This window comes from Myotis brandtii, unplaced genomic scaffold, assembly GCF_000412655.1.
Source record: "Myotis brandtii unplaced genomic scaffold, ASM41265v1 scaffold312, whole genome shotgun sequence".
NCBI lineage: Eukaryota > Metazoa > Chordata > Mammalia > Chiroptera > Vespertilionidae > Myotis > Myotis brandtii.
The window spans coordinates 1091459-1106965 of record NW_005361955.1 but is presented as its reverse complement, the minus strand read 5'-3'; the positions used below and the strand labels follow the sequence as shown (position 1 = coordinate 1106965).

General features: G+C 38.3%; 1 protein-coding gene across 9 annotated transcripts in view; it reads left to right on the top strand.

The window, feature by feature from the left end:
- Nucleotides 1–15507, top strand: part of TFDP2 (transcription factor Dp-2 (E2F dimerization partner 2)) — an 89228-nt gene that overhangs the window by 54603 nt on the left and 19118 nt on the right. For 8 of the 9 annotated variants that reach the window (XM_014542711.1, XM_005870006.2, XM_005870004.2 and 5 more), the window contains 3 exons: nucleotides 790–893; nucleotides 6119–6240; nucleotides 7811–7858. In XM_014542711.1, the coding sequence (XP_014398197.1) occupies nucleotides 790–893; nucleotides 6119–6240; nucleotides 7811–7858 (274 nt within the window). The remainder of the gene's footprint in view (nucleotides 1–789; nucleotides 894–6118; nucleotides 6241–7810; nucleotides 7859–15507) is intronic. The other variant, XM_014542707.1, reaches the window with a different exon arrangement.

The window sequence follows — 15507 nt, the reverse complement described above, 5'->3', positions numbered from 1 at the left end:
GGCTGTTTGCAGCTGGTCACACACTCTTCAGGGTGGGGGTCCCCACTGGGGTGTCTGGCCAGTCTGGGTGAGGGGCTGAGGGCTGCTTTCAGGCTGGCGGTGGTTGACTGAAGCCTCCAATCGCTCCCTTTTTTTCTTTTTTTTATTTTATTCTGGGCCAGCTTTAGCTCTGGCTCTAGCTCTGAGGCTTCGTATCTGGTTTGTTTGCCGTTCTATAATCGAAACAATGTATAACTTCAGCTCTGAGATCCCGGCAGGCTGAAAGCTGGTTTCTGGGGTTTTGTTTAGCTTCTATATTTGTTAGAATGTTTCAAACTGTCAGCTCAGAGGCTGGCAAGTGAGGCGGGGAACGTTGGAGTCTGCAGTCACTGGAGCAAGCAAGCCTCATGTTCGCTTCCAGCTGCCTGGCTGCTGGCCGCCATCTTGGCTGACAGTTAATTTGCATAAGGATATGCTGATTAGCCAATGGGAAGGGTAGCGGTCGTACGCTAATTACCATGTTTCTCTTTTATTAGTGTAGATGCTTTGCATTATATATTCTCTAAATATTTTTTCCTCCATAAAACCAACTAAACATCCAGTAGTTAATTGGCAGATAGACTGAACTGTTAATTTTACAGATTTCCTATTCAGCAGAACTAATTGTATTCACTACAACAAAGCAAGTAAGCCTTCTTGTTTATAATTTAAATTATAAATTACTTAATCAAAACTGGGATTAGGACCATGGGGTTAGAAGGTGGCCTTAATATTGCAGAACACTAACCCGGTGTTTTGATATGATTTCAGGTAACATTTCATTGGTTGCTTTTCCAGTTTCCAGCACCAACTCACCAACAAAGATTTTACCAAAAACCCTAGGACCAATAAATGTGAATGTTGGACCCCAAATGGTAAGAAAACCATCAAATCTTAGAACTTGAAAATTTACTAACTATGGATGGTCACATATTCTAGTTAATTTCTTAGTCACTTTTTAAAGTTTCATTTTTATCTGAATGTAACTGATTAAATCTTGAGAAAAAGAAAGGCACTCTTCAATGTCTAATTTTCATACATTTGACTCTGGATTCTAGATGTGTAATAAGATTTGCTCTGTGTGTGAGGCTTTTCTTGCTTCTCATTGGTTAAATTGATTTAAAATCGGTTATGTTTTATGTTCTCCTCCCATTATTTCTTATAATCTCTACCACCCTAAACTATGTACTCATATAAATTGAACGTGACCCATTAGTTAATTTCTATCTGGAGCTATTAATTTGAAATCTTTGATTAAAGGACATTTGGGGGGGAAACAACATGCCAATTCATTTAAATTTTTAACAGAAATAATGGATGAAAAATGTTTAACTTTCTCTGTAAGTAGTTTATTAATGATGTTAGAGCTTGAAGTAGATAGCACTTTTTAAAAAAAGTATATTTCTATTTATTTCAGAGAGGAATGGAGAGGGAGAGAGAGATAGAAACATCAATGATGAGAGAGAATCGTTGATAGGCTGCCTCCTGCATGCCCCCTACTGGGGATGGAGACCACAATTGGGGCATGTGCCCTTGACTGGAATCGAACCCGGGACCTTTCAGTCCGCAGGCTGACGCTCCATCCACTGTGCCAAACCGGCTAGGGCTAGATAGCACTTTTAAAAAGCCTTATTTATAAACAAAGTCTCATACCCTACTACTCTAAAAACTATACCAAATTTGCCCTGGCCAGTGTGACTCAGTTGGTTTGGTGTTGTCCCGGGTACCAAAAGGTCACCAGTTTGATTCCTGGTCAAGGTACAAGCCCAGGTTGTGGGCTCAATCCCCAGCAGGAGGGACATGCAGGAGGCAGCCAATCAATGTCTCTCTCTCGCTCTCCCTTTCTCTTTCTCTAAAATCAATGAAAACATATTTTTAAAAACTATACCTAATTTAAATGGCTTGTTTAGACAAAAATAACTTTTAACATACTTAATGGCTCCAGAAAGTCTTTACAATTTTTAAGACATTCTAGACATGACATTTTTCCTGATCGCTTGAGGACTGTTAATTATCTACAGAATCCAAGCCAAAGATCTTACACAATTTACTATAACTATGTGAAGAATGTGATCTAGCTACAAACTTCATAGAGACTTGAGCTCAGGTAAGTGTTCCCAATTCAAGGTAGTTCAGGGTATATTTTCCAACATTTGCTAAGCATTTGCCCCTCACCAGCCACTACAGTAGGTACAAGTGAGATAAGACACCTGCCTTTAAAGTCTGTATTTTGAAATGTGATAATATAAGCACCAAAATTAAACAAACATACCAGAACTCTTATGTGTTTGCCATAAAAGTCAATGGCATGTTGTTTTCCCCTTACAGAAATCCTCTGGTTTTGAGATGCTATTTTCTATTAGTATTTTAGTGATGCTGCTATGGCTCAAGTTCAGGTTTCTCTCTTGGAGACATGTAATTTCTCTTTCCATTGTTAGTTTGTATAATGAACATGACAGTCTTTATACACTTTGGTTCTGACAGTAAGCAATCAGGTATACATGCTACTGACCCAGTTACTGCAGAATCAGCAAACAAAGGTCCGAAGGAGAGGAGATCTGGGGCTCTGCTTTAAACCAGGCCAGCCCAAGGCCTTTATTTGTCTCCCTAATTCTCGGGGGCTTTTTGCAGTTCTTAGGACTTGGACCAGAATCAGAGTTTTTGTTTTGATTTCCTAATTGATGTAGAACCCCAATTAGAGCCATTTCTTTCTTCTCCTCTTGCTTGCTTCTCTTGAACATTGTCCTTTCACCTTCAATTTTTCATTCATGATTTTTAAAATATATTTGTTTAGTTAGGAATTAGTGAATAAAACCTAATTTCTTCTTACAGAAAATTTAAATTTCATGGAAGCCAAATCTTAATGGTAGGTAGAAATTTCAAAAGGCCCTGAGAAAAAAATTTTTGTTCAGTATTTATAGAAACTAGCAGTAACTTTTATTTTGGGATACTTTCCCTTTTCCTAAAGGTTTCTGCTTATATATATGATACTCTCATGATTATTTTAATGTGGTTAAAACTGCATGTTTCTTATATTGAAAACTAATATTTTGTCAAATAATGGAATCCTTGTCCTGGCCGGTTTAGCTCAGTGGATAGAGTGACAACCTGCAGACTGAAGGTTCAGTTCACGAGTTCGATTCTGTTCAAGGACACATACTTTGTTTGTAGGCTCCATCCCCAGCCCAGGTTGGGGGGCGTGCATGAGGCAACCAATCGATGAATCTCTCACATTGATGTTTCTCTCTCTCTGTCTCTCCCCCTCCCTTCCACTCTCTAAAAGTCAATGGAAAAATATCCTTGGGTGAGGATTAACAACAACAAAAATGGAATTATTTAACATAACATTTTATAATTATATAGTTTTTTCCCCCCTTCAAAATAGATGTTCCCTTGGCCTTTCTTAACTGTAGATGGCAGTAGTACATAAGATATATTGATTGGAGGTGGAAAATCTCTAGAATGAGGTTTAATTGCTGTATGATTTTCATTGCATAACTGTAATCTGTTGTCAAAAGAAACCACGATTACATTTAAATTAAGGTCGTCTCTGTTTTTTTTTGGGGGGGGGGGTGAAATTTATTCATTTTCCTTATCAGATCAACTGAATATCAGAAGTAGTTACCTCTAATTATCTTTCATTTTAATTTTGGATTTAAAAATTAAGGTTCAGTTTTATAAAGTGTGTCTGACTCATCACCTACATAGTTTTCCTATGTTTAATGGTTGATTAGTTCTGTTGACTTTCCTTTGGTTTTGTTTCTTAAGACTCACTGTCCTAGTTTAAGAACTCATTGCATCTCACATGAACTTCTAACTTGTCTTTCCAGTTCAAGTCCTTCATCTCCAATTTATTCATTCAGGAAATGTTTATTAAGGACTTACAGTGTATCAGGCCCTTTGCTAAGAGAAGGGAGCAGAGTATTGCTACTTACTTTCAGATCAGAAGAAAATATCTGACAATCTGACAAAAAGGAAGAAAAAATAAACTAGAACATAGCAGTTCATTTCCAAAGTCATTCTCAGTAATGATAACCATGTTTCCCTATGCTTGTTTCCCTTCCTTCTTTCTTTTTCTTTCTACAAAGCCCTTTAAATCAGATAAAACCGAGCATGTAGGCTACTAATAACAGATATAGAGAAAGAACTCCTTAGTAATAAAACTGCACAAGTAATGCAGTCTGTTTCAAGGGTAGGTTGGAACACATAGAATTGCTTTTTGGACACCCCTGTTCTTGAAAGAGTAGACGAGACTGATCAAATACTCAAATTTTGCTCCTTAAGCTGTCACACTCAATGACAATATGATAAAGGACATTTGTATGTGTGATGTAGTGATTGGAGAAAACTGTCTTTTATATTGTATTTTTCTTATTGGATTTTTATATAATCCTTTGTAGTATATCAGTGAATAAAGAAGCTACTTTTTTTTTTATCATTTTAAAAGCTGGGTCTTTTCTCTCAGTTCAGTAAGTATTTATTGCACTTTCCTGTGAGCACTGTGCTAGGCCCTGCAAACATTCTCTCTGCCCTTGAAGATCTTGCACTGAAATGGAGGTGTGGAGGTGGGATGGGATGCATGGAGGGGTAGGAGGTCCAAACACATTGTCTAGTTTTCATATTTTCACACAAGGCAAACTTCTGAATGCCCTGTTTGATCATCCTTGGCTTATTGTAGAGAATCAGAATTCTCTAGACATCTTATCCTTGTTTATTGTCTTTTGTGTTTATTTATTTATTTTTAAATTGATTTTAAAGAGAGAGGAAGGGGTAAGGAGAAAGTGAGTGAGGAACATTAATGTGAGAGAGAAACATCAATCAGTTGTCTCCAATATGAATCCTGACCAGGATCAAACCTGCAACCTGAGTGTCTGCCCTGACCGGGAATCGAACCTGTGACCTTGCAGTGTATGGGATGAAACTCCAACCAACTGAGCCACACTGGCCAGGGCCCAAGGGACTTTTTTAAAAAGTCCATATTCTGCCCAGGCCTGTGTGACTCAGTTGGTTGAGCATTGGCCCATGCACCGAAAGATTTCTGGTTCAATTCCCGGTTAGGGCACATGCCCAGGTTGCAAGTTCAGTCCCCAGTCATGTGGAGGCAACCAATCGATATTTCTCTCTCACAACAATGTTTCTCTCTCTCTCCTCTCCCTTCCTCTTTCTCTAAAATCAATAAAAACATGTTTCTAAAAAGCAATAAACACCCTAGCCAGTTTGGCTCCGTGGATAAAGCAGACCAAAGGGTCCTGGGTTTGATTCCGTTCAAGGGCATGTACCTCAGTTGCAGGCACCTCCCCTGGTCGGGGCTTGTGCAGGTGGCAACCAATTGATATGCTTCTCCTGTCTTTCCCTCTCTCTTCCACTCTTTCTAAAAATCAATGGAAAAATATCCTTGGGTGAGAATTTAAAAAAACAAAAAAAACAAAAGCAGTAAACAAAAAGTCCGTATCTTTAGTTCCATTAATTCCTTTCCTGAAGTCTATCCTTAGGAAACAGAAATTAAGGCCAAGATCATTGTACAAAAATGTTTATCACAGCATTGTTTATAGTAGTGAATAATTGAATATCCATATATCTAATAGGGAATAATATATTTACATGATGGAATGTTTTACTGACATATTTAAAGAATATGTCATTAAAGAATATTTAATGACATGAGAACATGCTCTTGAAAAAAAAGAGAAAAAGATAAAGTTGCATCTGTATAATAATCCAAATTGTGTAATGCTTTTGCCTATATTTTGGATTGTGAAGATCTGATTTACTGTTACCCAGTTCTAGTAAATCAAGCTTGACTGGAATTAGGTTCTGTAATTGCAAAGAAAGCTTTTCATTTTTCTGATTTTTAAAACATTGTCAGTTGCCAGCTAATCCTTCCAAATTGCTCTTCACTTGCTGAAACCTGCATTATGACCTCATGTCAGTATACGATCCTAGGATATAAATGAATCAGAGGTACTGCTTATGTTTTAGATGATTAAGCATTTTAGACAATAAGGTTTCCTCCTAATAAGGTTAGCAATCAACATTATTTTGTGCCTGTAGGCTTTTCATAATAACTAAGGATATTATCTTCTTTGTTCTAACTTCACAGATTATAAGCACACCACAGAGACTGACCAGTTCAGGAAGTGTTCTGATTGGGAGTCCATACACCCCAGCACCAGCAATGGTCACTCAGACACACATAGCAGAAGCTACTGGCTGGGTTCCAGGGTAAGAGTGTTGTTACAAGTTACCATTTTAAAAATAAAATTTAAAAAGTTCTGACATTTTTTTCTTAGGATCTTGTCTTCTGTTCTTGTGTTATGTTAGTCTAGTCCTTAAAAACTAATACGTTTCCTTTAAAATTACCAGTTTATATGATTTCATGTCTTAGATATAAGCCATTTATGGAACAACCATTTTAAAACAGAGAAAAACATTATAATAATAACTTGTACCTGAATCTTTTTACTTTTTTTCAACTCTGAAAGAGAACTATTTTTTATTATTATGGCATTTAGCTGCTTTGGAGATGTCAAAACTATATTTTATATTGTTTTAACAAAATATATTTTAAGTGTTGGTGATACTGAGAATTTCCTCTATGAATTCTTGTTTCCTTAAAAAAAATCAGAAAAGGAACTAGGGAAAAGAGGCCAAATTCTATGTTATTCAGTTGCCACTTTTAGTACCAAACCTTCACATGTTTCATCTTTGTCTGCAAAATACCCTTACCCAACCTCTCTCCTTTGCTTATCATTTTAACATCTCATCTTTCCATAAAATAAAAGGAAATAGTAAAATTAATGACTCAAAACTTTATTCTGTTACTTTAGAAGTTATTTAAATTGTTATTTAAATACTGCATGGGTAGTTCCATCTTTGACTTACAACTGTGAGTTCTAGCAAACAGGCAATAAATCTTGGTTGAGTAAGAATTTCCTCCCTTCAAAAATATTAAATGAGCTTGGCAACCGTGGCTCAGTGGTTGAAGCTTCAACCTATGAACCAGGAGGTCACGGTTCGATTCCCAGTCTGGGCACATGCCTGGGTTTGGGCTCCATCCCCAGTGGGGGGGCCTGCAGGAGGCAGTTGATCAGTGATTCTCTCTAATCATTGATGTTTCTATCTCTCTCTCTCGCTCTGAAATCAATAAAAAAACATATTTTTAAAAAGAATATTAAATGAATTAATGAAATAGTCCTGGCAAAGTGTTTTAAGTCATATTCAAACACCTACGCACACATATATTAGAGATAGAAGAGTTTCATATGTGGTCATACTTTTCCATTATCAAATGAGATGACATGACAGTCACCTGTAATTCCATGGCCTTTATTCAGTCCTTGTGAGCATTCTCATGTAGATCCAAAAGTTACCTTGGATTTCTGCACAGCCCTGAGAGATTATAACATGAGCTCGTGCCTATACCAGGGGTTTGGAGATGACCAGGGTTTGGATAGTTCCAGCCCCAGCTGTGCTTTATGTTGGAGGTGGTATGACTGTCGTGTCTTTATAGTCGGTCATTCCAGAGTAAATCAAACTTCTCTGTGCCTTTTCTTTTGTGAACCTGCAGTGTTTTCCTCCTTAAAGATTCATTGAACTCATTTCAAACTAGGTTATCCTATTGTGATTTCTTGGTCCTTTCATAAAATTTAAGTTTTTATTTTATGGACATACCTTTTATATTAGTTTTTATGTTTAGCTATATAGTGGCATTAGACAAGTTACAGTAAATTATTCATGAAATAAAGTAGTGTTTATATGTTCTTTTTATGCCTTTTTTTTCTTTTCTTTTTAGTGATAGAAAACGGGCTAGAGAATTTATAGACTCTGATTTTTCAGAAAGGTGAGTATGAGTGTATCTTGTTTGGGAGATGCTACTACATAAAGAGGTTTGGTACCCAGACTCTAGCTTAAGTTAGTGAGATGTGTTTATCCACACAACTTTAACTTGATTGAGTTTCTACCATGGTTCTGTACCACACTGAGTATTTTCTTCACTTGTCGTTACATAAATTTAGTATTATATTTTTATTTTTATGGTTTCAAAGGTGAATAGATTGGCTATTGGTAATACGTCATTTAGCTCCCTCCCTCCTTTTGGGAAATGCAGTGTTCGACCAAGGTGAACACTACACCTGACCTCAACATGCCCAAATATTTTAAAAACAGGTTTGACTGAACACATTTAAAGATCATAGTAAATTCTTACTTCTTCCTCTAAATAATACATCGAGTATAATGTAACCTTTCTTTAGACTGTTAGGACAGTGGTTCTCAGTTCTCGGTGTGCCTCAGAATTTCCTGTGGTTTGTTGAAAAATACAGATGCCCGCCTACCAAGTGAGAAACTCCAGGATTAAAAACTCACTTTATGGTCATTATTTGAGCTTAAGTTCAATATTCCATGCAAGTCACTACACAAGGTACAATATTAATGTTGCACTGTTAAAGTAGGATGCATAGAGTTGAATTCTGTAAGATTGTTACAATTTTAAATAAAACCTTGCCAGTTATGCTTTTTAAATTTTGGTTCTAGGATTTTGTAATTTCCCTTTTCAATGGTATTTCCGTCTCCTTTGTCCTGTTAGGTCATCTGTTCTCAATATAATAGTTTTCTGTCTTTTCCACTTTCTAGTTTGTTATCTCTGACTTGCTGGGCAACTAGGTGGCCAGTTGTGTTAGAATTCAGTCTAAAATAAAAGTGAATAGGCTCTGAGTGAGGACCTCGGGCTGTATATTTTAAAAGTGTGTTTTCTTGCATTGACACTGGCTCTGCTGTAGTTCCTTGGTGGCCTTTGTTGCTTGCTTCTTGGTTCTTAACTGTTTTGAACACAAAATCATGTTTGAGGAATTGCTGTGTCATATAGAAATATATAGCAAAACGTTCTTTTCTCTCTAATGGAAATTCCTCTTTCCAACTCATATTGGTCTTTGTGTTTATCCTAGGAAAGGGTAGCAGTGTAAGTTCTTAAAGATGTATTTAGCAATGTTTAAGGCCTTAAAATAGGGGTTGTCGTTAGTTACGATTGGTGGCACCTGTGTACTACAAACAGTATATAAACAATAAGATTCCCTTCATTTTCTCCTTCATAAGAAAAAGATCTCTAAAGATCACATTAAAAGTGCCAGATTAAATTTGTGGGTGTAACCACTGATTCAACTTTCCTTTTCTGCATCTGGGTTCAGTGGCTTTTTGGGGGGTGAGGGTTGTGCTATTATTCTCTTTTATTTTTAAATATAACCACAAACATTACTGCATGTGGTTTTTATTGTTGTTCTTACAAATGTTTATTTTCCTCCAGATTTATTGTATTTTTCTATAACGCTGTGAAAAGTTTTTGTTTCCCTCCTCCCAAGTGTTTAGGTTAAAAAAGCCACCTCTCAACCATAGACTAATCTTTATCTCTCCATGTCTCATATGTTGATTTAGTATGATATGTAAATATTTACTAGTATATTGGTTTTCCTCAGAGATTTATACATCAATATATGTAGATATATACAAGCTTCTTTTTTCAAAATATATTTTTATTGATCTCAGAGAGGAAAGGAGAGGGAGAGAGAGAGATAGAAACATCAGTGATGAGAGAGAATCATTGATTGGCCGCCCCCCACATGCCCCACACTGGGGATCAAGCCTGCAACCCGGGCATGTGCCCTGACCAGGAATCAAACCCCGTGACCTCCGGGTTTGATGCTCAACCACTGAGCCACGCCGGCTGGGCTATACAAGCTTCCTATCCTCATCTTATTACTTGACAGTACAATTTTAGGTCTGTTTTACACAACTGTTTTTCTTGGTTAAGGCCATTTGCAGAAGCAAGTCAGTTTCTGAAGAAATCTTGTTTGGTGGGTGAAGGATCCATTGAGATATTCTCTTTAGTTTTTCCCTGTATTCTCATCCACTGGAGTTCTTTGCACAGAGCTTGCAGAAGGAGCTATGAAAACCCTCTTTCTGGTCTTGCCTGGGGTTTTGATCCTGGAAGATGTTTGTTCACTTTCTCTTTTTATCTTTGGACAGAATCTGATGGTGTCTCCTGAATTTCTTTCCCAAATAGGTCTGCTTTTGCTTCAGGACTTCTACTGGGGGAGGAAAGTTCTTAATATCTTTTTTCTGTTGGAATTCAGTTAAAATGTTTATTTATAATAAACCAATATAATTTAAACTCTCTAATACACTAATAATAATCAAAATCTGTATAGTGAACATTTGTACTAGTACTTCAGTAATGTTTATGGATTTGTTCATGCAACAAATATGTTGAAGATCTCTTAAGTATTGCTGTGTTCTAGGCATTGGAGAGAATAATAAACAAGAGAGAAGTCTCTGCCCTTAAAGAGTTGATATGGGGGTGTTCAATAAACAGATATCATTTTAGACTGTGATAGGTGGCATGAAAAAAAATAAGAAGGGGCTTTGTGGATTATTGGCAGGATGGTGGCTGTCTTAGAGCAGGCCTCTCTAAGGAGGTAACATTTGAATGCAAAGAAGTCAGGCATGTAGCTAGCCTAGTCGTGGTGGGGAGCCAGGGATTCAGGGCAGAATGAATGGCAAATGCAGAGCTAAATGAGGAACCAGGCTGGAGTATTTGGGGAAGCAGAGTGGCTTGGAGATAGTAAGAAAGGCAAAGTGATATGAGATGAGGGTGAAGAAGTAGGCAGGGGTCAGATCATGAAAGGCCTTATAGGTCTCAGTAAGGAATTTGTTTTTATTTTAAGAAGGGAAATGACATGCTAATTTACACTGGCTGCTGAGCAGGAAATGGATTCTAAGGAGACCTGAACAGAAGCTGGGAAATCAGTTCAAAGCTAATGCAGGGGCTGTGGCTTGGCAGTGGAGATGGGGAAAAAATGAATTAATTTTGGAGGTAGAACCAACAGGATTTATTGATAGATTGAATGAAGGAAAGGGGGCAATAAAGGATGGCTCTTGGTTGTTTTGCACGAACAGCTGGGTGAATATTGATGCCATTTACATTTATTGTTGCTAGGAGTAGGTTTGGGGAGGGATTGAATTTTGTTTTAGACCAACGAAGTTCAAAAAGTTTATTAGTTATCAAATGATTAATATCATTAAGTCTATTTTATAAGTAGTGCATCCGCATGTAAATGGTCAGGCCTAGATGACATACACCAGGAGGGAGAGAAGGTCCATAAGGAATAAACATTTAGTTCCCATCTCAAATCCCCATCCCCACCCCCAACACATGCACAATGGATGCATACTTACAGGAACATGAGTGTGTGTTTTTTCTAAATTATTTTATCAGTTTACTAAATTATCTTGTTGATGTGAATGTTCTGGTTGACTCATTTTAATGAGAAGTAAAGTTTTTATTAGATATAATAAAATTATCCTGGCGTATACTGTTTTATACTACAAATTTTAGTTTTATATTACTTTTTAAAATAAAAATAAATTATTGGAAATTATAAAAAGATAGTGGTTATGGATTCCAGTTAAGTGCCTAAAAAGATAAATAACTTTTTCTTTTTTTATTTATTAATTTTAGAGAAAGATAGGAAGGGAAGGAGCGACAAACATCAACCTGTTATTCCACTCACTGATGCCTTCATTGGTTGACTCTTGCATGTGCCCTGATCAGGGATGGAACCCACAACCTTCGTGTATCGGGACCATGCTCCAACCAACTGAGCTACCCGGCCAGAGCATAGATACTTTTCCTTTTATTCTTTGGGCACAATTTTTTTGAATACTTGAAATGAAATTATTAGTAAAATGTAACATGCTTTTCAAAGTATACTATATTAGTAGTTTTTGTTTTTGTTTTTTCTTTCTCAATTTGGTTTTATTTGGTAAGGAATGCTTCCTACGTATTCCACATCCTGTGGTGAAATTTGGTGTAATTTAGAAAGGGGGTGTTGGTGTTTCAAAGAGCTCGGGTTCTAAGAAAGTGTGTGAACTCTTTATTTAAGATTTAGATAGGGAGATTCCAGTTTAAGATGGTAACTGAACACCATGTTTGCACCACGATGCCTGAAATCCTATTGACATTCTCATGTAAAAAATAAAAGGAGCCCTAGCCGGTTTGGCTCAATGGATAAAGCATCAGCCTGTGGACCAAAGGTCCCCGCTTCGATTTTGGTCAAAGGCATGTACCTCAGTTGCTCACTCCTCCCCAGTCCAGGGCCTGGTCGGGGCACGACAGGAGGCAACCAATCAGTGTGTTTCTCTTACATCGATATTCATTTCTCTTGTATGGAATGGAATTGCTGGGTCATATGGTAATTCTCTGGCCTTTTGAATAACTGCCAGATTGTTTTCCAGAGTGGCTGTTTTCACCAACAGAAATTTCCAGTTTCTGTACATCCTTGCCAGCACTTATCTATTTCATTTATTTCACAACCTTGTGGATGTGAAATTGTATCTTATTAGGGTTTTGATTTTTTATATCCCTAATGGCTGATGATGTTGAGCATCTTTTCATGTGCTTATTGACCATTTGTATATCTTCTTTGACCAACGTATGATCAGATCCTTTGGGTTGTCATTTTATTATTGAGTTGTAAGAGTTTTGTCGGGAAAAGGCACACCTTTTCTGAATGTGGCAGTAGTAGTAATAAACTAGATGTGACCATGGAAGTGACTTAAAGAATAAAGAATAGCCCTAGCTGGTTTGGCTCACTGGATAGAGCGTCAGCCTGCAGACTGGAGGGTCCTGGGTTTGATTCCGGTCAAGGGCACAATGAGTTTGTTTTTTGTTTTTTTAAAAACATATATTTTATTGATTTTTTACAGAGAGGAAGGGAGAGGGATAGAGAGTTAGAAACATCGATCAGCTGCCTCCTGCACACTCCCCACTGGGGATGTGCCCACAACCAAGATACATGCCCTTGACCTGAATCGAACCCAGGACCCTTGAGTCCGCAGGCCGACGCTCTATCCACTGAGCCAAACCGGTTAGGGCATGAGTTTGTTTTTTTTATCCATAATTAATGATGAAATGCTAAAACCATATCATCTCATTTTACAGAGATATACTGGCTAATGAAGCCACTAAACCATCAACATTTAAGCATACAAGACAAAACATAAATAAATAAGTTCAAAACCTAAACAACCACTGAAAAAATAAATTATTGTACAACTATTACCACTACCCATCTCCAGAACTTTTTTTGACCACCCCATACTGAAACTCTGTACGCATTAAGCAATAACTCCCCACTTCTTCTGGCTCAGTAGCCAAAGTTTTACTTTCTGTCTATGAATTTAACTGTTCTAAGTATCTCATATAAAAGGAATCATATAGTATTTACCTTTTCATACTCGGCTTATTTCACGTATCAGGTCTTCAAGGTTCATTCATGTTGTAGTACGTATCAGAATTTCATTCTCTTTTAAGGCTGAATAATATTGCATTCACTATATGTTTTTTTAAATTTATTCATCTGTTGATGGATGTTTGAGTTGTTTTCACCTTTTGTCTATTGAATATTGCTGCTATGATCATGGGTGTACAAATATCTGTTGGAGTCCCTGCTTTCAATGAATTCTTTTGCTATGTACCCAGAAGTAGAATTGCCGGATCATATGGTACTTCTATGTTTATTTTATTATTATTTTAAATATATATGTATATTATTGTTTTCAGAGAGGAAGGGCAAGGAAAAGAGAGATAGAAACATCAATTATGAGAATCATTGATTGGCTGCCTCCTGCATGTCCCCTATTGCGGATCTAACCCGCAACCTGGGCATGTGCCCTTGACCAGAATCGAACCCGGGACCCTTAAGTCCACAGACCAACGCTCTATTCACTGAGCCAAACTGGCTAGGGTTGGTACTTCTTTCTATGTTTAAATTTTTGAGGAACTGCCATAATATTTTCTACACCCATTTTACATTCTCACAGCAATGCGCAAGGGTTCCAGTTTCTCCATATCCTCACAATATGTCTTGTTTTTGTTTTTGCTAATAGCCATCCTAATGGGTGTGAGTGATATCTCATGGTTTTGATTTGCATTTCCCTAATGGTTAGTAATGTTGAGCATCTTTTCATGTGCTTATTGATCATATCTTTTTTTTTGTAGAAATGTCTTTTCAATTCCTTTGCCCATTTTTTAATTGGGTTTTTTTTTGGTTGAATTGAGTTCTTTATATAGCCTTTTACCTTTTAATGTTCTTTTACTAGAGGCATTGTTCATTTGACTTTCAAAGAAGTTTTTATAGAAGGGTTGCCAGGTCCAAATCTCCTACCTGTGTACTGCAGGTGTTGACTATTCTCACTACTATTGACTTTTAATGTAGACATTGATTGGTGGTGGTTGTTTTTGGCACAATACTTTAACAACCTTCAGAGAACAAATGTAGTTTCTTGATTCAGCCAATGTTGAGTAGTACCCTTCAGTTTTGTATTGGTTATGAAGATTCTGGAGCTCATGAAGAGGAACATCACCTAGAGCAGTGGTCGGCAAACTCATTAGTCAACAGAGCCAAATATCAACAGTACAACGATTGAAATTTCTTTTGAGAGCCAAATTTTTAAACTTAAACTATATAGGTAGGTACATTGTTATTAACTTAATTAGGGTACTCCTAAGCTGGCCTTTGCTAAAAACGTGGTATTTTGTGGAAGAGCCACACTCAAGGGGCCAAAGAGCCGCATGTGGCTCGTGAGCCGTGGTTTGCCGACCACTGACCTAGAGGTACTAAATGTGCTGTGCATGCTATACCATTTAATCCTCACAGTATCTTTGTGAGAGCGGTTTTGTATCCCCATTTTTCTGATGGATGAGGATTCTGGGTCAGAGTTAAATATATAACTAATTAGAAGCCTGGTGCATGAGATTCGTGCTGTGGGGGTGGGGGTGGGGGTGGGGGCCTCAGCCCAGCCTGCTCCCTCTTGCAGTCCGGAACCCCTTGGGGATGTCCGCCTGCCAGAGGGATCAGGCCTAAGCCAGCAGTTAGACATTCCTCTCGCAGTTGTGGGCTCTTGCAGTCTGGGACCCCTCCTTACTGCCCACCTGTAGTAGAGGTGGGAGAGGCTTACGCCACCGCCGCTGCGCTCACCAGCCATGAGCCTGGGCTTCTGGCTGAGCAGCGCTCCCCCTGTGGGAGCGTACTGACCACCAGGGGACAGCTCCTGCATTGAGCATCTGCCCCCTGGTGGTCAGTGCATGTCATAGTGACCGGTCGTTCCACCATTCGGTCAATTTGCATAGTATGCTTTTATTATATAGGACTAGAGGTCCGGTGCACAAAAATTTGTGCACTGGGGGGGAGGGATTCCTCAGCCCGGCCTGTGCCCTCTCGCAGTCTGGGACCCCTCAGGGGATGACCACCTGCTGGCTTAGGCCCGCTCCCCGGGGGATTGGGCCTAAGCTGGCAATCAGACATCCCTCTGGCAGCCCGGGAGCCCTCAGGGGATGTCCACTTGCCAGCGGGGAGCAGGCCTAAGCTGCAGTCAGACATCCTTAGCGCTGCTGAGGAGGTGGGAGAGGCTCCCACCACCACCGCTGTACTGGCAGCC